The sequence below is a fragment of the Natrix helvetica genome (genome assembly GCF_964273705.1).
Source record: "Natrix helvetica genome assembly, chromosome: 2".
NCBI lineage: Eukaryota > Metazoa > Chordata > Lepidosauria > Squamata > Natricidae > Natrix > Natrix helvetica.
In genome coordinates this window covers 255627090-255651087 of record NC_138552.1, presented here as the reverse complement: position 1 = coordinate 255651087, position 23998 = coordinate 255627090, and the positions used below count along the sequence as shown (strand labels likewise).

Sequence of the window (23998 nt, the reverse complement as noted above, 5' to 3'; positions counted from 1 at the left end):
CAATTGGTATTCATTATTTTGTTCGTGATTTACAGCTGGGCAATAAAGTGATCTGAAACATGGTAAAGAACAGATAGCAATTTCCTCCATATTGAGGTCACATCTTATCTGCTCTGAGGTAAAAATGAAATCCAATTTTTAATCCTAAAAAAGGTTGAGACTGAAACTCTTAGAAAGAATTACAAGTACAGACAACCAGACTGACAAACTATATGAAACGGTTTCTTATAATTTCTATTGTAGAACACAGGATTCACCTCCTGACAAATCATCTAGCAGGCCTGCCAAACTGGTGGTCTGCAGGCCGGATGTGTCATGCACAGGCCACGCCCAGCCCCTCTCCACAAAGGCAAAAAAAATATCACGATACATCACATGACACGATCAAGTTTGACACCTGGGCTACAGCAATGATGAAGAAGGCAAACTGCCCCTTCCTAATCCAATTGTGCCTAGTTAAGAAAAGTATGTTGTAGTAGTGTCCATTATGTGCACACAAGTTAAAGTTACATCCAAAGCTAACTTTTTGAATTCCTTCATTGTAAAAATACCAGTGGCTTTCAGTTCAAGGCACATGCAAGAAGGCTAAAGATGGAATGCAACTCACTTGTTTGCCATTATCTAGACATCTGAATAGAGAAGCCAATTCAAGAGCAGCCAGAGGCCTACTAATTTAAAAAAAAATCTCTCATGTCTACTTTGCATAACTTTTTCCATTTATCCTTCCAAGAGGAGAGAGGAATACTGATACTCTAAAAATGTTAACAGCCCTCTTGTGCTAATAGTTCCTAAACAGAAGAGTGTTAACAGCATAAATGCCTTCACTTGCCAATTTTATAATATGAATGTCACACTTCACAAGAGTACGCTTTACTCTGCAAATCAAATATTCTTTTCAAATAATGTATTATATTTAAATGCAATGTAATTATGCTCAACATAACAGAGGAATGTTAGAATATTAATCCTTTTTGATTAAATTGCACATAATGTATATGGGCCTAAATGCTACCCAATGGTTAACTAGATGAATTAAATTGCATAGGTTCACACACACTGAACCCTAAACCAAACAACAATATTTTATTCTATCCTGTTGTGAAAACTCAGGAAATAAACTGAGAACTTCATTTGGTTTGGTTTGGTTTGGTTTATTTGGATTTATATGGTGGTCTGCAGTCTGGTGATCGTATATTTAAGATAAAGAAAGCTGATTCTTATTTTTAAAGAAATAACTTTTCAGCAGTTGTTTGTTTTTTAATGGTGTACACTGCCCTGAGTCCTTTGGGAGAAGGGCGGCATATAAATCCAATAAAACAAACAAACATCACAGAAATAAAAGAACAGATGCTGGTTTGATCAATAGTATTTGATTATTTGTGAACCTTTGTTGATCATACCAGTTTCTTTCCTTTTCTGGAGGCTACTTCAAAAAATACACTTCAATTACAGTGGTCACTGCTTTTAGGTTAAAAATATATATATACTGTATTAATCTTCAGCATCCAAACTGTGCCTTCCAGCAGCAACCATGTTAATTCCTGCATGGATGAATGGAGTTTATAATTATAATATCCTTATATGGAAAATACTTTTATACATGAAGACAAAACAATTGTACATCCACATCAATTTGTTACTGCAAATGTAACCAAGTAAGGTACAGTGCTATAATAAAACAAAAGACAATCTTTATGCTGTTGGTGAACAGTGTATACCAGCAAACAACGTAAATCACTTTTTCCCAACCTTGCGTCTCCAGCAGAATTTGATTCATAATTCTCAGAATTACCAACCAACATAAGAGTTGGGAATTTGAATTGTACTCCAACACATTCAAAGTAAACCAGATTGAACAGGCTCAGCTGGCTAAATAGTTTTTAGTTTGCTCAATGAATTCAGATTAATCTGATAGCAATCAAATGAAACATCAAAATGAGGAGAGAGCTCTGTATACAATAGATGAATTCACTCAACATGCTAAACTATAATGTGGTTTGTTTAATACTGATTTACTAGATCTTGTGAATTTAGTCATTTTGGTTTATATATGTTGCAACTCATGAATTAGCATGTTTAATGAACCCATTTCACTGTAGTTTATTTTATAAGCCTAGTTAAGCAAATAATAGCTTATGTGCTAACCAGAAGAATGCTATTCTCAACTAAAAACATCATTAAAAAAGAAACACAGATCAGAACATACAAATAAACAGCAATAAATGAAGTTTTGTAGATTCTATGTTTTAGCTTCCAGTAAATTCATAACATTTGGCTTCTTGAAACTAAATAAACTATAATTTGGTTAACTTATTATAGTTTCAGCTAACTAGGAAAAAGGTTTATTACTTGAATAAAATACCAGGTACATATACACACAAACATACTCAGTGCCTGTTAACCTGAAGTAGTGGAAGTCAAATATAAACTTACCATTTCATCAGATGCTTGTGAAAGAGTCAAAAGATTAGCAATAGATGAAAAAGAAATACAAACCATCTTGTTGATTTATTTTTTCTACATATTCTTATTTTTCTTTCTCACTTTGAATTATTATCTTCACATTTTGCCACCCAAAGTTGCTTAGGTGAGATGGGTGGCCATATAAATTGAAGGTGGTGGAATGATGTTCTTATACATACCAGACTAAACTGCTTATTGTTAAGGCTCAAATAACTATGCAATATAAATATAATTCTCACCTTGAACACCATATAGTAATTTTTTTAAATTACAATCAGAATCACTACCTTGAACACCATATAGTACAAAAATTTAATTACAATCAGAATTACTACCTTGTTAAAAACATTTTGCAATACTCACAGTGTTCTGTCATGACAACTGTGACTCTCTAAAAAGGAGTTAGTAAAATACTGCAAGATAAGCAAACTGAAACTGACTACCAAATCTATTCACTAAAATATTACAACAAGAACTGGGATTAATGCGATGAAGTCACATTATATTATACTTTACAACCAAATTGTAAGACCAGAATGGTAATTCTGGTCCCAGTTGCTATCATAACCTGAGGTCTACCCATATTAATGAATGTGAGGTCAATTTTCAAACCAATTTATGTCTGGCTCTCAATTCTAGTTGCTGAGGGATGTTATCATAGGGACATCCTACATGTGGGCTTTCCAGAAGTTTTAATTTGCCACTATGAATCGAGAAAGGCCTTTGATACATCCAGTGGGTTCTTTTATTTTTAATCATCCAAAACTATTCTGATGAAATGACTGTTGGCTTACCTGAATGGTCATTCTCTGGGCGCTGCAGAAGAGTTCAAACATGGGTTAAATACAGTCTATCTGCCCTAGGACTGAGTAGATTTTTTCCTTAACCATGCCTCCTTTGCCTCACTGAGGTCAGTTTTAAAAACGAAGGTCTTATCCGCTGCAGGACACCCTACGGAATTCTAACCGTGACAAGGATTCTTGGACACCTAGTTAAACCCTGGGCGGGTTTGGACTCTCCTGCAGCGCCCAGAGAATGACCGTTCAGGTAAGCCAATGGTCATTCTCCTGTGCGCTGCTTGGAGAGTCCAAGCATGGAACATACCCAAGCTATTGGTTCCCAGGGAGGGAAAAGTAAGTGTCCAAATTGTTCGGAGCTGAGGCAACTTTCTGCAAAACATGTCTTCCAAAGGAGGCTTTGGCTGAGGCAAAGGTGTCAATTCTGTAATTTTTAATGAATGCAGTAGGGGACGCTCACGTAGCTGCTCTACAAATGTCAATGATGGACGCTTGGGTCGCCCATGCTGCTGTAGTGGCAGCACTCCTTGTGGAGTGTGCCGTCACGCCTCCTGGCACGGCCCTGCCCTGATGTTCATAGGCCATCTTGATGCAGGCCTGTAGTCAACATCCAATGGTAGAAGATGAGGCCTTGCAACCCAGCGACCCGGGCTGAAATGACACAAAAAATGACTCAGAGCATCTAAATTCCTTAGTCCTCCTAACATAAATGCGAACAGCTCACCTAACGTCTACCGTATGCCAGGTATGCTCCCTGGGATGCGTAGGTCTAGGGCAAAAGTTGTGGAGGATCACTTCCTGGGCACTGTGGAAGTGAGAGTTCACCTTGGGGATAAAGGTGGGGTCGAGTCTCAAGATGTCCTAATCAGTATGAATTATACACAGCTGCTCCCTGACTGAGAGAGCCGCAAGCTCTGAGAACCTCCAAGCAGATGTAATCGCCACTAGAAAGGCAGTCTTAAGTGTCAAATGGCAAAGAATCACAGTTCGAATCGGCTCAAAAGGCGCACTCGTCAGGGCCCGCAGAACAAACGGCAAATTCCAGGAAGGATATTGGCGTATAGCCTGAAGGCGGATATTGGCCGCGCCCTTCAAAAAACTCATGACCTGAGGTGTTGACTCAGGAACAGGAAAGAGTCCCTAGTGAGGATGGTGGACAAGGCAGTGACTGGTGACTGAGAGTGTTGGGCACCAGACCCTTGTCCAATCCTTCCTGAAGGAAGTCTAGCAGTTGCGGTATTGAAGTTGAAATGTCTTTTATACCAGGTGCTTTGCACCAGGCTGAGAAGGCAACCCATGTTGCTTCGTATATTTGTGTAGTGGATGGTCTTCTGGACGCTTGTATAGTTTTGATGACTTTGTCAGAGAGATTTTGTTTCCTCAGGAGCTCCCCCTCAAGTGCCAGATGGCTAATTGGAGCTACTGGGGGTCCGGATGGCAGATGGCCCCCTGACTGAGGGAGATTTGCTCCTGAAGAATCCTCCACAAGGTCCGCGTACCAGGACCTCCTGGGTCAATGTGGGGCCACAAGGAGGATCTCCGCTTCCTCTGCTAGGAGTTTGGCTACTACCTGCGGAATCAGTGGGAGAGGAGGAAATGTGTAGAGAAGTTCTGAGGGCCACTTGCACCTCAGCACATCCATCCCTTCCACCTGGGGCGAGTGGGAATGGGAAAAGAACCTTGGCAAGTGTGTGTTGGCATGAGTAGCGAATAGGTCTACTTGCGGTTGGCCGAACCTCCAAACTATCTGTTGGAACATTTCTAGATGCAGACGCCACTCGGAGTTGTCGATCATCTGCCGGCTCAGCCAGTTCTGCTTTCACATTGCTTGTCCCAGATATGTGGTCTGCTCTGATGGACGCTAGGTGGCATTCTGTCCACCTTCCCAGAAACTCTGCCTCTGTCATGAGTCTCCTGGAGTGGGTGCCACCCTGCCAGTTTATGTGGACCTTTGTTGCTACATTGTCTGTTAGTAACAGTACATGGCAGCCCACAATCTGTGTTGAAAACTGTCGTAGGAGAGCCGGGCAGCTCTCAGCTCCAGCCAATTTATGTTGTGAGGTCCCTCCCTCTGTGTCTATCTGCCCTGTGTCAGCTGCCCTTGACAATGTGCCCCCCATCCGTAGAGGCATCTAAGGTTACCACGATTCTTTCGGGCTCCTTGAACTGGCATGCCTTCTCTACTGTTGCCGATTGCCACCAGCGAAGGGAGCGGATTCGTCTCAGAGAGTTGCTGTCCTTTGACTTCTGCATTGGCAGGAGGAACCACTGTAGTTCACTGGCATGAAGGCACGCCCAGGGAACTACCTTTAGGCAGGCAATCATGATACCGAGAAGTTGTGAGAGTTTGATGATCGGCACTGACTGAGCTGCCGGCACTGATGCACTCTGTTCTTGAGGTTGCGCAGGCGGTCTGGAGATAGAAACACATGGCAAGAAACTGAGTCTATGATGGTGCCTCGATGCTGAATTCATGTGGTCGGCTCGAGATGACTCTTCTTCCGATTCACTGAGAATCCGGGCTGTTGGAGGGTGCGTATGGTCACCCGAACGTCTCACAGGGCCTGGTCATGGCTCGGGGACTGAATGATGATGTCGTCCAGATAGTATTCCAGTCGAATCGAACGGGCCCAGAGGTGAGCTGCCACAGCTGCCAGAAGCTTTGTGAAGGTCCTGGGCGCGGATGAGAGGCCGAATGAGAGAGCCCTGTACTGGTAATGCCTCCTGTCATAATGGAATCGCAGGAACCTCCTGTGCGATGCATGAATGGGAACGTGCAGGTAAGCTTCTTTTAAGTCTATGGAGGTGAGCTGGTTTCCTCGCCTTATGCAGTCCAGGATGGACTGGAGGGACTGCATTTTGAAGCGCTTGTAGGCCAGATGTTGATTCAGGCGCATCAAGTCCAGGATGGTCCTCCACCCCCTGAGCTTTTTGAGACCAGGAAAAGAATGGAATAGAATCCCTGCTTTTTCTGTTCCCTCGGTATGGGTTCTATGGCCCTTATTTGCAGAAGGTGACAAATCTCCACCTTCATGAGGGATCTCTTCATGGGATTTTGGGGGGTTGGGCAGCAGATGAACTTCTGCTGAGGAAAGGATAGAAATTCTAGCACTAGGTGCCTCCTGATCGTATTGAGGACCCAAGAGTCCGAGATGATCTCCTCCCATTTGTGGGCATACAGTTGCAGACAGCCACTTATGGGAGGAACCTGTTGGTGGTCACTGGTTACGTTGGAATTGGCAGGAGTTGGAACTGCCACGAAAGGACTTCCAAAAGCAAGTCTGCTGTTGCCTACCCCGGGACCCAAATGAGTTTCTATCCTGGTTCCTGTCCCCAGTCTGGGAATAGGATGTCTGGTAGGAGAAGGAAGTAGCAGAAGAGGCCTGTGCGGGCTCTTGTGGTTGAAAGCTCTGTTTCCTGAACGATCCCGAGCCCTTCCGGTCATTCTTCTTATGGGTAGATGGAAGGATCTTGTGTTTGTCCTTCGTCTCTATTACAAAATAATCTAGGGCCTCTCCAAAAAATTGGCCACCTTAAAGGGGGCGGAAGCCAACTTCCACTTGGCCTTCATATCCGCCTGCCAGTGGCAAAGCCATAGCAGGCGGTGGGAGGTCATATTGGATGCCAACGCTTGAGAAGCGAACTTAGCGGCATTTAGCAAAGAGTTCGGCTGCATACTCTACAGCCGTGATAATCTTGCTAATGTCATGGCACCATTGAGACCCTTCCGAAAGAGGTTTAGATCTAAGCTGGCGCAGCCAGAGGAGTGAGGCCCTGATAAAGAAGGACGCCGAGGTGGATGCCCTGATTGCCCAGGCAGCTGCCTGATGCGTTTTATGACAGGCTTTCTCCAACCTCTTATCCTCCGCCTTAAGACCCTCTAGAAGGTCCGCAGGCAGAGCTGAATTAGAAGTTAATGAAAATACCGGAGCATCTACTTCCGGCAATTTCAAGATGTCATCCATTCTGATCTCTAAAGAATATAAGTTTTTATCTCCCCCACTCGGGTTGGCCAGGGCGCCAGGCTGTGCCCACTGGTGTTGGACAACGTCCATAAAAAGATCAGGAACTGGAATCAGTTCCTGAGTTGGGGCATTTTCCTTAAATAGACCCTCCTTGGGGTCCTGAGAGGTAGAGGGAACGGCCTTATCCTTGGGCTTGGCTCCTAACTCAGTGGAGGCCTTAGCCTTGTGGAGGATGGCCTTGAATAGGGATGGTTTAAATAGGCTGGTGAAGGCGGGTTTATTGGGAGGAAGATTCTCATCCTTCAATAATTCAAATTTCTTCTCCTCCTCCTCCTCCTCCTCCAAGACAGATCCCTCCGTGGCAACCGAGGTGCCAGGAGAAGCCGGGGCATGGTCCCTGTTCTGAACTGTGTGTGGCCGTGACTTGGAAGAACCAGAGGCTCAAGCATCCTTCTGGTGGATCCCCTCAGCTGTACCCTGAGAGATGGCTATGGCAATAACTTCCCTCATCTCTGCAGACAAGGCAGGCCCCTTGCCTTCTTTAGCCGAGCCCTAGAAGGTGCAGACCTGCCTTTAGCTCTGTTCGAACGTGTGTCCTCCTCCTGAAGGGGGAAACATTGAAAGGGCTCTGGTTCCTCCCTAATGGAAGAACTAGTGGAGTCAGGGTATCCCAGGAGGCCTCAGGTGAAGAGTCCCATAACACCTCCTCAACCATCGATGGGGAGCTATCTCCCTGAGGAGATCCGGGTTCCGCCTCCCCCATCTGATCAATAGAGGGTCAGGTAAGGGAGCCCTCTGCTCGGATGATCTGGGCTGCTCTCTTGCTTTCCCTGCAGTTTTTGCAACGGGCTTGTGCCTCCCGGGGTCCTCCCTGGGGGTGATTTTACTGCTGGAGGGTCCCTGGGATTCCTTCCCTATGGTGCCCTTTCTGTCTCTTCCCCCCTTGTGATGGAGGATCTGGCCTACTCCGTTTCAAAGAGGGCCCTGCCATCTCCTCCTGCGCCTCCAAACCTCCATCTGCCATGGTGACTTGCAGATCAATAGGTCGTCCTCCGATGGAGAAAAGAGGCTGTAGCAGTAGAGTGGCATTAGGCAAGGGCCAGCAGGCTCTGCTGCGCCTGCAGATCAACAGTTATAGGGGAGTGACCTAATAGCCACAGCTCCAAGGCCGCACTCAGTGGTCCCTAACTGTGCTGCAGGGAGGTAGACCTTGCCAGAGCCCCGGACAAGGTCAGAGACTTCCTGGCAGTGATCTGCAGCTGAGGGGCTTTAGCATAAAGACACGGTGGTTTTTGAGTCTCCCGATGATGATCCAGCAAGAAAAGACACTTAAAATGGCTGCCGCCGCGCACCACCACTCTCTGAGCTGAACACCTCCTTTTGCAGCTTCCGAAAGAGCGCAAAACACTTTCAAAATGGCCACCGCGCTTGTCGGGCTGAGGAGAAACCACCAACACCCCCGGAGTTCTAAATGAGCAACCGGAGGCTATAAAGGGAAACAAAGTGGCTGGGAAACTGACAGGAAGCCTCCTGCCACCCCCGCCCTCCCCCGTAGCTTCCGGACAAGCACCTCCACTACTCCACACGCTGCGTGCGACCAGCAGGTCCACGGAGCCCTGACAGCCACCTCAGCAGGTTCAGAATCAACTGAAACTTCCTATAAAGCCTAATTTATGCTGTGCAACAATCTATACAAAAATAAAAAATTCTAAATTCACTGTGTTTTATTTGGAGAGTCCAGTCTATCTGATCTAGAACTGAGGATCTGCCCAAATTTAGTCCTAATGAGCGGACTGAATTTTTAAAACTTACCTCAATGAGGCAAAGGAGGGGTGGTTAAAGAAAAAATCAACTCAGTCCTAGGGCAGATAGACTGTATTTAACCCATGCTTGGACTCTCCAAGCAGCGCACAGGAGAATAAACATTTTCTCTTCTGTGATGTCTTTTCTAAGAATAGTGTTATCATAGATTTCATACAAAAGCAAGCAACACTGTATGACTTTTCCAAATTCTGCACAGATAATTTTGAAACCAAGTAGATGGAACATGTCATACCTGTAAGTTATTTTTTCTTCAGTACCGGGCTCATCTTTTTCCCAAATCAAAGCTATTTTGTCTGGTGTATGTTGCACATGCCGATCCAAACAGTTAACTGCACAGAACAAAAAACAAAACATGTAGCTTATTACTGATTAAAAGGGCTTATCACCTTGAGCTATTTACAAAAAAAAAAAAAATCCTCAGAAGGCAAAATAGCAAAGAACAGCTGTTACTAGACAAGCAACTCAAGACAGATAGTGGCAACAGTGGATACAACCCTAGAACAGTGGTGGGTTCCTACCGGTTCGGACTGGTTCGGCTGAACCAGTAGTGGTTTGGCTGCCTGGGTTGCTGGAACTGGCAGAGACCGAGGCCTGCCACGCCCCCAAATCAGTTCTCCTGGTGGCACTGTAGGTGCCGCCATCTTGTTTTTGGCTTCTGCGCATATGCAGAACTATTTTTATTATACTGCGCATGCACATGCAGTGCACATTAAATGTGCACTGTGCACCCATGAGCAAACGGGTAGTAGTGGCTGCCGGAACCAACCCCTGCCCTAAAACTATTAAGAGGCACAGGGTATAATTGTGTGTTTTGATCACCACTACAAAATAAATAATGTCTATTTTAATCTACTGTATATTACAGTGATGGCGAACCTATGGCAAGTGTGCCACAGGTGGCACGCGGAGCCATTTGTCAGGGCACGCGAGGCGCTGCCGTCAGCTGGCCAACGCGCATGTGAGCACTGGCCAGCTGAGTTCACCCTTTTTTAAAGCCATTTTTTGCCCTCCCCAGGCTCCAGAGGCCCTCCGGAGGCTTCATGAGCTTCCCTGAAGCCTCCGGAGCGCAAAAAAAGGTCCTACGGGCAAACTGCAAGTTCGGGAATGGACTTCCTGTTTGCTTGGAGGGTCTTTTTGAGCGCTCCGGAGGCTTCAGGGAAGCCTCTTGACGGTCCCTGAAGCCTTCGGAGCGCTTAAAACGACTCTCCGAGCAAACCGGAAGTCACTTCCGGTTTACTCGGAGGGTCATTTTGACTGCTTCGGAAATCTCTGAAGGTCCCTGAAGCCTCCGGAGGGTCTCCGGGGGGCGGGGAGGCTGTTTTCGCCCTCCCTATCCTCCTATATAGCCTCTGGAGCTTGGGGAGGGCAAAAAAAGCATGCAAAAATGGGAGGTCGCGCCTGTAGTGCGTGCATGCGCACTGGGGCGGTCACACATTGCATTATGGGTACGGCACGCCTGCACACAACCCCCCTGCGCTCCCCCCACTTATGGCACGCGAGCCAAAAAAGGTTCGCCATCGTTGGTATATTACATGAATTAGAAATGTTTTGCATCTGAATGTGCATTTGGTCTAAGAAGCCCTTTTGATAACAAGTTACACATTCATCATCATGTAGTTACACAACTACACACCTATGCTAGGTTGCTTTCAAAGACAGCTTGGAAAACCTGACGGGTCCAAAATCTAGCTAACTAGGTCTAGCAGCATAACACCTATACTTCAGTTGCTGCATTGGCTACTGAGAGGTTAAAGTACTGGTATTTGTGACAGGATGATTGTAAAAGAAAAAAGTACTACCGTTTCCTAGTATTTTCCTCAAAAAAGAGAGACATTCTCTCTAAAGGGGGACTTCCTTGATGGCTTGGTTGCTTCATAATTAAGGAGTAATGCAGGATTTCAAAGTGCCAGAAAACAGAACAACAAAAATGTCACTGCGTTAAATGTTTGCTAGCCGAACTGAAACTAAATAGTTACTGAAAGAGTTACTGCGCAGGTCGTAAGGTCTTATCTGACAATGATGTACTGAGCCTGCTCTTCACACATTCCAGAGACTTCTCTTCCTTTTTGATCTTTGTCCGTCTGCCAGGAAGCTGGTAGACAAATTGCTTCTGCCAAAATGTAACAATTAGATAGATTTGTTTTATTTCTTTATTTTCTTATTTTTGTATTAAAGCTTGTTTTTAATTAGAATATGTTTTCTGGGATTTTATTTCTTTTTTCGCACCTTAAAGATAATGCTGTTTGGAAAAGCCGCGGTCTAAGACCTCATCTAGTTCAGGGTGAAATATTTTTCCTCTGACAAAAAATTGGAAAAAAGAATGCCAGAGGACTAAGGTTAGAAGAAGAAGAAAAAGAAGGCAGAAATGCGGGGTGAGAGATAAACCTATAGCTGGCAGTGTATGAATGTGTTTTTGTACTCTATGCAGGACTACTGAAGAACTACATACTTGTTGCGAACAAGGAAGGAGTTGCTTTTGAGTTGGAGAAGCAATTCCAGAGGAATGTAATTACAGCAGATTCAGACAAAGCTGGAGAAGTAGCGGTCACAACCCAGGTGGCTAGTAAGCCTCAACAGGAAAAGTTCTCTACTAGAAAGTTTAGTAGTGACAAGCTGTAAGAGAAATTCAAACCAGAAGATAGAAGGGAGAGAAGGGGAAATGGTTAGTCTTCCTGCCTGTAGAACTGCAGTGTCTAACTCTAAAAGACTCTGGAAGCTTAGCAGTTGTCTGGAAATGCTGAATGTTGATGCCAGTGGTCGTATAACCATAGCCATAGCTAAAGGCAGTGATACCAGGAGCTATCTTAGCTAAAAATAGAAGTAATAGAGTTCAACAGAGTGTAATAGGAAAAGGAAAGGAAGTTACAGCCTGCCAAACTTGGAAGTAGCAATAGAAAGACAAGGAATATGGCCATAGTAGCAGCCAATACTGTCAGCCACATTACTAACAGGTGCAGAGAAAAGGTCAAACTAAAACACCCAATGAAGAGTTCAAGCCAAACAGGACCAGGTGCACCAAATGGTCAAGAAAAGAAAAGACAAGGGAGGAGACAATGCTGAAGGATTATAAGCACAGAGCTAAAGTCAAAATAGCCAAAGTCAGGCAAAGCAAGAACCAACACTATAAGGTGTAACACTGATGGTCATGTCAAGAAATAGTGTAGCAGTCCCAATATCATGATGGTCAAGCACAGATGAATCATTAAACAGCCCAATAATAAAGAAAGCCAAGGTAGAAGTAGTTGGCGGAGTGTAAGTTTAAATGTTAACATAGAACTGAAGCTAGTACAACAATAAAGTACAGAACTCACGTAGTTAGAAAGAATAGTGCAGGATAGCAGGTTGTAGCCCATACACATTTTAAAATATCAAAAGATAAATAATGTTAGATACAGTATTAATCACTATCTTACCCTAATCTTTCTATAATGCTTTGTTGCCAACATTTGCAATACCTCATGAGTCTACATAAGCCTATGTAAATAGCTTTTCCATTCACTCTCATTACTCATTTCAATATTTCAGATGTAATCAGTGTAAAATAAACAGCCTTCCATTGTATTTCAGTTTAATTCACAACCATACATTTTATACTCAGCTAATAAATAGGATAGTTTTTTACCTGATACAGTTACTATATGTTTTTGCTGATCAAATATTACTTTCTATAACACTAATTATACTTATGTTGCTTTACAAATAACAGCTTTGACAGAACATTTGACTAAAATTAATATTCTAAGATTGACTAAGATTAATAAGATTGCTAAGCCATTAAGTACCTGGACTTCTCCATGTAGTCTTTCTTGGCAATAATGCTGAAGGGATTGTTACTGCCTTCTTCAAGGATATTTTCCTACTTCCTTAATCTAGCCCAAAGGTATACAATTTCATTATGGTATTCCATTTAAATATTAGATATGACTCTACCACTATCTATGAAATAGAAATGGAATACAAGGAAGAAAAACAGAAGCAAGCAGAGGAATAATTTACATACACTTGGGCTCAGTTTATTACTGTATGCTTGAGTCAAGAGTCCTCATAAGAAAAAAGAATCAAACATCTTGACAAAATAGATCAGGAGTGCACTGCTTCAGTCTGTTGCATTTGCCTACCACTGATTATTATAGTACAAAATTTCTTAAATAGTTTGTTTTATGGAATACTAATATATTCTGAACAACTTGAAGATATTCCAATTTTTGTATGTATGTATTGAACCCATTTAATTACATTAGCCAAACAAATGTCACTCATGCGCTGGTGACGTCTCGCCTAGACTACTGTAATGCTCTCTACATGGGGCTTCCCTTGGGACGCGCCCGGAGACTGCAGCTAGTCCAGAACGCGGCTGTGCGGGTTGTCATGGGAAGTTCTAGATATTCCCACGTAACACCACTCCTGCGCGAGCTGCACTGGCTGCCTGTGGTTTTTCGGGTGCGTTTCAAGGTCCTGATTACTACCTTTAAAGCGCTCCATGGCATAGGACCTAGTTACTTGCGGGATCGCATCCTCCCACATACATCCCTGCGGCCAATCCGCTCTCACAGGGAGGGCCTTCTCCAGGTGCCGTCCACCAGGCAATGCCAACGGGCGGCGCCAAGGAATAGGGCCTTCTCTGTGATGGGCCCAACCCTCTGGAATGACCTCCCCCCCGACATTAGAACCACCACGGACTTCCGCTCCTTCCGACAAAAATTGAAGACTCACCTGTTTCGATTAGCTGGCCTGGCATAATTATAATTGTTACAACTTCTACCTCCTGGAAGTATACTCTCAACTGCTTATTTTAAGGGTAGTATTTTAAATTTAACTGATTTTAGGGCTCTTAGAGCCATATTTTATTCTTCTATACAGTTCTTTTAATTTTTTAACCTCCTCCATGTGTATATGTATATGTATATGTATATTTATATTGTACTTATTACCTGTTATGTGTTATGTGGACTGTACACCGCCCCGAGTCCCTTTTTGGGAGAGGGGGCGGTTTAGAAATGCGAAGAATAAATAAATAAAATAAATAAATGTACTATTCATTAATGAAGAAAATGTGTAGGGATCATTCTTAGATATCACAATGCTACAACTAAAAAAAGAATGCATCACAAGATGAAAGCTCATAGTGAAGGTTTTAGATCAAAACACACTAAACTTCCTACCACCTTTTATTTACACATATCTTTGTTGAAAGTAAATTTTTAGCACTACAATTAAGATCAAATGTTAAAATAAAGTGAATTTTAGACTGATTCTAAAACATTTTCGAAGTAAAGAAACATAGATTTACTACAACTTTGACAGCTCCTTGGACCTAGAAAGATTCAAATCTGAGTCAGCATTTTTCAGGAGGAACTTCATGTCAGTTTGTAAGTCTGTAGGAAGAGAGATCTAGAGCTCAAATCATAAAAGGAACATTTTTTTGGCAACATAATTATTAAGGATTTGTTATTGGGTAAGAATTTTGGCAGAATGATAGGAAAAATCATCTTTCCAGGAAACAATGAGATAAAAGCCATTAAAAAAAAGACAAAAGAGGAAATCAGTATTCCCCCACCCCACCTCTTTTTAAAGGTTGTGTGGTCATATGCATCTTTATCAGCTCTGAGCCCCAAGCTTATCTGCTAATGAAAGCTAAGTGTTTTGAACAGAGATAGAGAGGTGGAGAGGAGAAGCAATTTCATCCTGTAGTGGGTAGTAGAACCAAGTGAATTGTTATATAGCATGTTTGTTGCTTCGAAATCAAAGAACCTAAGGTACTTTTAAACACTCCTTTTGAGTGAAGGCCTGCTGATGCATCCATGACAGGGAAGACAATTGCAGAGAAGAGCAACAAAGATGATTAGGGGACTGGAGACTAAAACATGAAGAACGGTTACAGATACTGGGTATGTTTAGCTTAAGAGAAAGAAGGACTAGGGGAGACATGATAGCAGTGTTCCAATATCTCAGGGGCTGCCACAAAGAAGAGGGAGTCAAACTATTCTCCAAGGCACCTGAGGGTAGAACAAGAAGCAATGGGTGGAAACTAATCAAGGAGAGAAGCAACCTAGAACTGAGGAGAAATTTCCTGACAGTTAGAACAATTAATCAGTGGAATAGCTTGCCTCCAGAAGTTGTGAATGCCCCAACACTGGAAGTCTTTAAGAAGATGTTGGATAGCCATTTGTCTGGAACGGTATAGAGTTTCCTGCCTAGGCAGGGGGTTGGACTAGAAGACCTCCAAGGTCCCTTCCAACTCTGGTATTGCATTGCATTGCATTGCATTGCATTGCATTGTATTATACTTCAACCAGGATAAACAGTCAATTCTGACTTACATATTAAAGATTTGGTAGAACAAGCTGCACTTAAATTCCTGCCTAACTTAAGGCAAGTAACAGGAAGGTGATAAAATTGCAGTTAACTATCCTAGATCAACTTCCCTGAGCAGATGCTTGATCCCACACAGGCTGGGTTCACACAATCAATCAATCAATCAATCAGAATACAGCTGAAAGAGATCTTGGGAGGTCTTCTGGTCTACACCCTGTCCTCTCTTCTTAAAAACCTCCATTAATGAAGCACCCACAACTTCTGATAGCAATATGTTCCTCTGATTAATTTCCTCACTATTAGGGAGTGTCTCCTTAATTCCAAGTAGCTTCTCTCCTTGATTAGTTTCTATCCATTGTTTCTTGTCCTGCCCTCTGGATCATACTATTCTATAATTAGCTACCACACACACTGCACCAGGGACGTGCGGACAGGGGAGGCAGGGGAGGCAGAGCCTCACCGCTCTCATCATGAAAAGAAAAAAAAAGGGAAAAGGGAAAAGGCACATGTGGTCCAATTCCCTGCCTTCCTGAGTCAACATGAAGGGGACCATGGAGCGCGCTCTGCCAGCTCGCGCTCTGTGGTCCCCTTCATGTTGACTCAGGAAGGCGGGGAATGGGACCATGTGTGCAGGAGGCTGAGGCTGCCTCAGCCTCCTGCACACGTGGTCCCATTCCCCGCCTTCCTGATGATGTCACCAGCCTCACCAGCCATAAACCTCACCGCACGTCACTGCACTGCACGCACACATTCATGTTAGTATACACGAGTAGGGTTTACATATTTTCCTAAACATGTAAGAGCCTTGTGTGGCGCAATGGTTAAAGTTAAGTTACTGCAGACTACTTCTGCTGACTGCCGGCTGACTGCAATTTGGCTGTTCAAATCCCACCGGGCTCAAGGTTGACTCAGCCTTCCATCCTTCTGAGGTGGATAAAATGAGGACCCAGATTGTTGGGGGCAATGTGCTGACTGTAAAACTGCTTAGAGAGGGCTGTAAAGCACTATAAAATGGTATATAAGTCTAAGTGCTATTGCTATTGCTAAATCATCATCTGCAAATTACAATGGCTACTGTCCTTCAATATACTGTGCCAAAAGGGAACCATATTATGACTTATTTTAAATCAGGTCACTATCTTCCAATTGTAAACACATTTGATCTCCCATTCATAGAGGTTAGAACAGCAGCCCCCAACCTTTTGGGCACCAGGGACTAGTTGGGGGGGGGGAATAATTTTCATGGATGGGGAGGGGTGGCATAGTTTTACAAACTATCTACATCCTGCACATGCACAGATGAAATTTTGCTCGCTTGGCTGCCCAGTATCTAACTGCCCAGGGACTGCTATCAGTCCACAGCCTGGGGGGTTGGGGACCCCCAGTTAGAAACTTAGACTACAATAGCCTCCAAATTATTATTTTTGATCTTGACTGCTACTTTCATAATCTTTTCTGTATTTTGCCATTATATTGATCTTCTTACTTCTGTTCTCCAGATTTGCTTGTATTATGGGTAGCCATAATAGATGAATTAAATAAATACATCCCATAAATAAATTAGGGTTAAACCATTGAGCAAAGACACTGATGTGCTGTTTTATTTATATTTCAGTTTTAATATTTTTAATATTTTAAATACAATTTTATTCTATTTATTTTCTTGCTAGTGATCTTAAACTATTTAATATAAAGGTGAGTTATGTATTTAATAAAATAATAAATAAAATAGAAGTCAGATGCTAAATACATGTATTAAATGCAACCTGCATTTATCTAAAAAAATATTTCTGTAATTTCTAAAATATTTCTGTATCCCTAAATTTAATGTGAGATTCCATTTTAACAAGATCTGGCAAGGAGTTGAAAAATACAAGGAGTACTATAAAAAGGGAAGTAAAGAATAAAGGGGAATATAGTTACATTCAGACACTATAATGTACAATACACTATAATACACACATACTTAAAAACTAGGGCTGTGCATACTTTTTGAAAATGATCTGTAATATGTTTTAGAAGTGTTACATACAGTCCCTACTCATTATAGCTGCGTCTTTAAAAGGGTTCATAAAAGCAGCCATGTGTTTTTGTGCAAGAACGGAAGCTTGAAAATTGAGATAGTTACTTTAATGTATAGTAGCAGAGAGGTATTGTAAGGTCTTCTGGATCATTTCCAAAATCTACACAGCTATACTCTATAAATTATACTCTACCAGAGGGGTGTCAAATTTGTGTCATCGTGGTGGCATTACGTGACATATCAGGACTTTTTTCTCCTTTGCTGAACTAGGCATGGGCGTGGCCAGTGTGTGACGCATCTGACCCGTGGGCTGCGAATTTGACAGCCCTGCTCTACGGTATTCTTAATACTGTACTAATAAAGAAGAATTGGTGTGTTCGTAATTTCTGTGTTGTTATGAATATTTATTGCCAGTTAAATTATTATCCTGATTCAGTTTTAAAGTGCTGTGACTTGTATATTGTAAAACGTGTGAAATTTGATGTGATAAATTGTGGATTTTAAAGTTTAAGCTTAGCTGAGAAAACCCTATTCTTTAAATGTAATAAAATCCATAACGGTTTGTGCTGAGTTGACTGACATCGCTCTTACAATTTCAAATGTTTCCTCTACAAAACCTCTATTCCAATTTTGCCCTGGTATTCCACAGATAAACTACAATTATCATAATCCATAAATGTGAATTTTCAATAAATTGGGAGAGCACAAGTCAGGGATCATATATAATTTTTAAAAATAAAGATGGGTGGCTATCAAATTCTGCAATAATCATTACAGATCCATGGTAATTCTGTGCCACCATTCCATAGTATACTAATGCACATTTTACATTACAATTAAATTAATGTTTTCAATATCTACAGAGAACCAAATAATGGCATACTATGGCTCTTCAACCAACCCGTTCATTAATGATTTTTCTGCCTTAATGAATTTATTTACAAGAATTTTACAGTTAGCAAGAATCTAAAACATAAGACGATTTCTGGAAAATTAGTAACTACCATTAATAAAATCCACTGTATGGATATATAGCTTTTGGAATACAACTAACTTATTCTTGGAACAAGACTAAACATTAGTCAATGATCAAACTGAAATGGTTTTAATGCAGTGTCTTAATTATGAATAAGCTATCTGTTTATAGCAATTAAAGGCACTTATCTTGTTGAATATTAACTTATAAAATGCAGCAGATGAAGATAATACATAGTAGGTCTGGAAAAATAAACGATGTTTTTTCTCAGTTTTTTTTAGCTTATGCCAATTGCTATAACAAAATCCAAACCCAGCCATGTCAAAGGTAATCGAAAAATTAATTCTGCTTTCTTGAAGAACTGAATACACCAGCTCTTGGTCTGTTAATTGTTTTATAACACTGTTTTGCTAATCTACATTAGAAAAATCAAAACAAATCATGATTAGGGAGTAGTTTTATTGAGCTCTTGAAAATTACTTCTCAATAAATACAAGTTTTGCAGTGTACAAGAAAGAGCCCTAATAGATTTTTTAAAATAAACTGAACCTAATTATAGGTATAAATCAGTTTACTGTGCATAATAAATACTTAAAATATTAGAACATGAGACAGGATCTGATCTTTCTAATAGAGTTTCTATGTAGAAAAGGCTTTTGTTTTTACTGGAGAGTATAAATATTTTTAAAAAACTACAGTCTCTAAATATTATTAAATGTATATACAGACTAATAAAATTGCAGTCTATATTTTTGTTGAATAACTTTTGATGTCACAGATATTTTATTTGTAAGGGTTAGCTAGCTATTTTAGTTGTGGTTATAAAACTTTAACCTAGACCTAAGGGTACTTGTTCTCTAACATCTATCCCAGGATTGGGTTCCTCCCAGCTTTACTCCTGGTTCGCTCATGCGTGCACTGAATGTGCATTGTGCGTGCATGCGCAGTTCAATTAAACTTCTTCTGCGCATATGCAGAACTTAAAAACAAGATGGCTGCGCCAGCGGCACTGACCAGAGAACTGGTTTGGGGGCATGGCAGGAATGGGGTGGAACCGGTAGGAACCCACCTTTGATCTATCCATCCTATCAAGTCTGGCAGGTAAAGCTTCTCGCGGGCCCCATCTGCTAGGGAATGTTGCTAGGGAATGGCATCATGCAGGAAATATTGTAGGAAAAAAGTCTTTTCGTTTGTTGCCCCCACCCTGTGGAACCTCACTCCCCTCAAAGTTGAGATTGGCCCCCACCCTGTTGCCCTTCAGAAAGGCCTTTAAAATACGATTTTATCAACTAGCTTGGGGATGTCATATAACCTGGAGATTGTTATGTGACAGTTAATGGAATGCACCCTATGTATTTGTTTTTATTTAAATTTAAATTGGTTGCTTTAATGGTTTTCATATGTTTTTGATTGTTATTATGTGTGCCACTCAAAGTCACTATGTGAGATGGCTGGCTATACAAATGTGATTAAATAAATAAATAATCTAGTTAGTGATATTATAATATTCCGCTATAAATTTAAGTTTTTATTTTATCTTTACTATTGCTGATGAATCCTTAATTAATTGATTAATTAATTATATTTGCAAATAATCTGGTGCTAAGACATAATGGAAGTTAAGTGAGGATTTTACTTCCCAAATTTTGGAACCGTATGCAACATCAAAATACACACGCAAAGTATCTGCTAAGAAGCAGTTTAATATATTATTACTGTTTGTATTACTGTTAATCATCAATGCTATCAGATGCCTTTGGGTTATAGAAACTGGGGGGAGGGGGGAATGGTCTGAAAACAGGGGCATAAATAGTACTTCAAGTTGAAGACTATAGTCCAATTCCTTTGGACAATAGAACATGTTTTGTCCTCCTTTTCATTGTAAAAAAGTTGGTCACCTTAAATTCTATTAACCAATTCTGTTATCACAACCACTGAGTTTATCTAGATTTGCCATCTCTGTACCTTTGAATAAAATTCTATATGAATATTAGGGAGAGATTCAACAAGTGGTTTTTTTTTCATATTTTGTGTTTGGTTTGAATTTGGGCTGGTTATCATTAGTCTTCAAATATTGCCTTACAATCTATGTTAACAATAGAATACATTCTTTTTATCATCTGGGCAATTCTTTGTCACTGTACTCTAAACAAGGTGATCTGAAATACAGCATTATTTGTTGTCAATCTTCTGTATCTATATTTGCTGAACAACATAAAGCCACCATTTAACTAACAATGGAGTGTCTAAGGATGTTCTTTATTAAGTACATTTGTAGGGCACTCATTCAAAGGAATTCTGGTGGAGTATTTTAAAAGGACTGTGTTCCTAAGCTTTGTTTTTATCAAGTCAAAATAGGCTGATTCAACCAATCAATAATATACATAATTATTACAGAATGATATTCTGCATTCAATTCTTTGTTTTCATTTACTTTAAAAAATGCTATTTCAAGACTCATTTTTATTGATGACTAGGTTTTTAGTATATTGCGGTACATTGTGATTGCATGCTATCAAATTTTCATTTCTTTAGCCTGCTTCACTCTTGCTTTAATTTAATTAAAGTATGCAAAGCTTCATAATATCCAAGTATTTAACATAGTATTTATTTTCTTATTCATTATGGGTGTGTATACTTTCTGCAGTATCTTGGGTGTTCCTTTAAATATGTATGGTTGCATTTCATTTATTTTAATTATAACAATTGGGTTTTACTGATTAGTTGTTCCATTAACAATTAATTGTTATTTAACTAAAATAATTCACTGCATTAATTTTTGGCAACAGTTTTGTAACTATTCTGATTTTCTTTTAATTTGTACCAGGCCTAGAAAAAGGCATATAAATATTTTTTTTATTATAATGGTTGGTCACACAGTCAAATAGATGTTTAGGCTGGTGCAAAATGTGGCTGCATGGGTAGTAAATAGTACTGGCTACATAGCACATGTAACACCACTATTAATAATGTGAGCTCCACTGGTTCCTTATGTGTTTCCAAGTGCAGTTCAAGGTATTGGTTGTCACCTTTAAAGTTCTACAAGGCTTTGGACCTGAAGACCGTTGTTTTCCAACGCTCCTTCAGTTCTATCCAATGATCGGGCATGCTGCAGCTCCGGTCAGCAAAAGAGTGTTGACTAATGCAAACTGGAAGACAGGTCTTCTGTGCTGTAGCCCCAGCCTTGTGGAATATTATCCACTAGGACAGGGGTGTCCAAACTTGGGAACTTTAAGACTTGTGGACTTCAACTCCCAGAATTCCCCAGCCAGCATGGCTGGCTGGGGAATTCTGGGAGTTGAAGTCCACAAGTCTTAAAATTCCCAAGTTTGGACACCCTTGCACTAGGACATTAAAATGACACCAACCCTGTTGGCTTTTTGCAACGTTTTAAAACTTGACTACGTGCTCAGGCCTGGAGCTCAGAATATGTTAAGGGCCCTATTTCTTGGCTATATTGTTTGATGGTTAATTATCTTGTTGCGGTTGAATTTATTTTCCAGATTTTTTAAAATGTTTAATAGTTTTAGAATTGTAAGCAACCCAGGGTGACTTGGTTGAGTTCTGCAGATACAGAAATCAACAGATAAGTAAATGAATAAAATAAAGAACACCCAGGTGAATGCGCTCTATATAGGCTATCCTTTGAAGAGTATTTAGAAACTACAGCTGGAGCAGAATGCCACCATGCTAACAGTTCTAATGGCTCCTAGGATGGCCCATGTAACACCACTGTTGCGTGAACTACACTGCTTGCCAGTCTGCTTCCATTTAGAATTCAAGTTGTTGAAAAGCCCTTTTATCGCATGAGTCCAGGATGAGAAATTTTCTCACCCCAATGGGATTGGCTCCCCCCATTTATTTCAGCAGAAGGAGCACGCTGAAGTCCTCCCTGGTCAAAGAATTCTGGCGTTTTCTCCTCTGGAAAATCACACCCCCACCTTCTTAGTCTTCCATAAAAATCTCAAAACTTTGCTCTACTGATTGGCTTGGGGCCCCAATGGGGGGGGGGGGTTCCATGTTGGAGGTAGTTAATGGATTAAGAAAAAAAATGCCACCTCCACTGAGCAGTATTCTGGGTTTTTTTACTTATTTAATCTCCGTTCATTTTAATATTTAATGTGTTAATATTTTGTACCTATGTTTTAAATTTTTGTAAGCTACCCAGAGTCGCCTTCACAGTGAAATAGGCAGCATATAAATTTAATAAATAAATAAAAATAAAATAAATACTTATTGTAAGTAGTGCCATAAGCCTTCTCCAGCAAAAGAGACTGAAATTAAAATCTTAAAAAATCTAGGAGGAGTTGAAAGTTGCTTTACTTATATTGTAATAGTAGGTTTCAGAAGACAACAATTGAAACTGAAGTTAAAATGTCTAGCCAGCAGTGGTAGGTTGCAGGCGGTACGCCCCGGTATGGGCATACCAGAGCTTGCCCGGAGCACCGGGTACCGTTCCGGTACGGTGCTCCAGAGGGCGCACCCGCCCGCTCGAGCTCCTTACCTGTCCTTTAAAGCTTTTGGTGCTTCCACGCATGGCGCATATAGCGCCTGCGCGACGCTCTGCCAAGCAGCTGGAGCATCGCAGAGGCGTCACTGGTAGGTACAATGCACACGCGCCGCGAGCATCCATGTGGGCGATGCCAGTCCTGTTCCAACCGTACCGGTTGGAACGGGATCTGGAACACACCACTGCTAGCCAGGCACATTGAACCCATGGAAAAAGTGAAAAACAGTCTTAATAAATTAAAACTGATGAAATTTCTTAAATATTGTGATGTTTCAAACTTTCACATTTAAAATCTTAGTAGCATATTAAAATAGTATGTTAGTGTTTAAGTACTTAAGTAGTAAAAACTTGTAACTAAAGTCCTTTATCAAACTAGACCAGCTGCTTTTTCAGATCTTAATACTACCTAAGTATTTTAGTTTCCATGTACTTCTCTGTTTCATTTTCTGTTTCAATAATGGCACTTTAGTTTCCTTAATAGGTTGTTTTGGGGAGTCTATAATTTAAGTCATATAATTAAACTGGTAAGTGACACAATAAAGGCTATGCATTCATTCTATAACCGTGGGTTATAGAACAGATGGTCAAATTCTTTAGAACATGTTAAGCAACAGAAAAAATGCTCTCTGTGCTAGAATTTCATTTTCATACAGGGGTTTTGAATGTTGGCATTACTTAATTCATAACCTTTTACCGACTGATTTATATCCCATCCCTCCTCTAGGATTCTCCTATTGTACTTGCGAGCATAAGTACAGTGTTTACAGTAACCAAGGATTTTAAAGTTTTGTCTTGAACCTTCTCTCACTCAGCGAATCCTATTGGTTGTGGCACCCATCAAGCAATGGGAAGCTAGTATTTAAATTAGCCTAATTCAACCTATTATAACCAAGATCGGTTTTTTCAGCCACATTCTTCCTCTTTCTCGCTTCTCTCTCTGTGTTCGAGGGTGGAGTGTTTTGATCGAAAGCTATTGCACATAAAGTACAGCCTCGGCCGCAAAACGTTGCGGCTTCGAGTCAGGCCTTCTTAGAATGCGTTCGTACACCCGACCGGGTTTGGGAAGATGAGTCGGATGAAACCTCGGTGCTGTCACTGCGTTGCCCCCCATTTTCTACCGCACTA

At 41.2% G+C, this 23998-nt stretch overlaps 1 protein-coding gene across 1 annotated transcript in view; it reads right to left on the bottom strand.

Annotated features, from left to right (window-relative positions):
* The window catches only part of ACSS1 (acyl-CoA synthetase short chain family member 1), a 49397-nt gene that overhangs the window by 24593 nt on the left and 806 nt on the right, over window positions 1-23998 (bottom strand). Inside the window, exon 2 of the mRNA XM_081944769.1 lies at window positions 9282-9378. Within this exon, the coding sequence (XP_081800895.1) occupies window positions 9282-9378 (97 nt within the window). The remainder of the gene's footprint in view (window positions 1-9281; window positions 9379-23998) is intronic.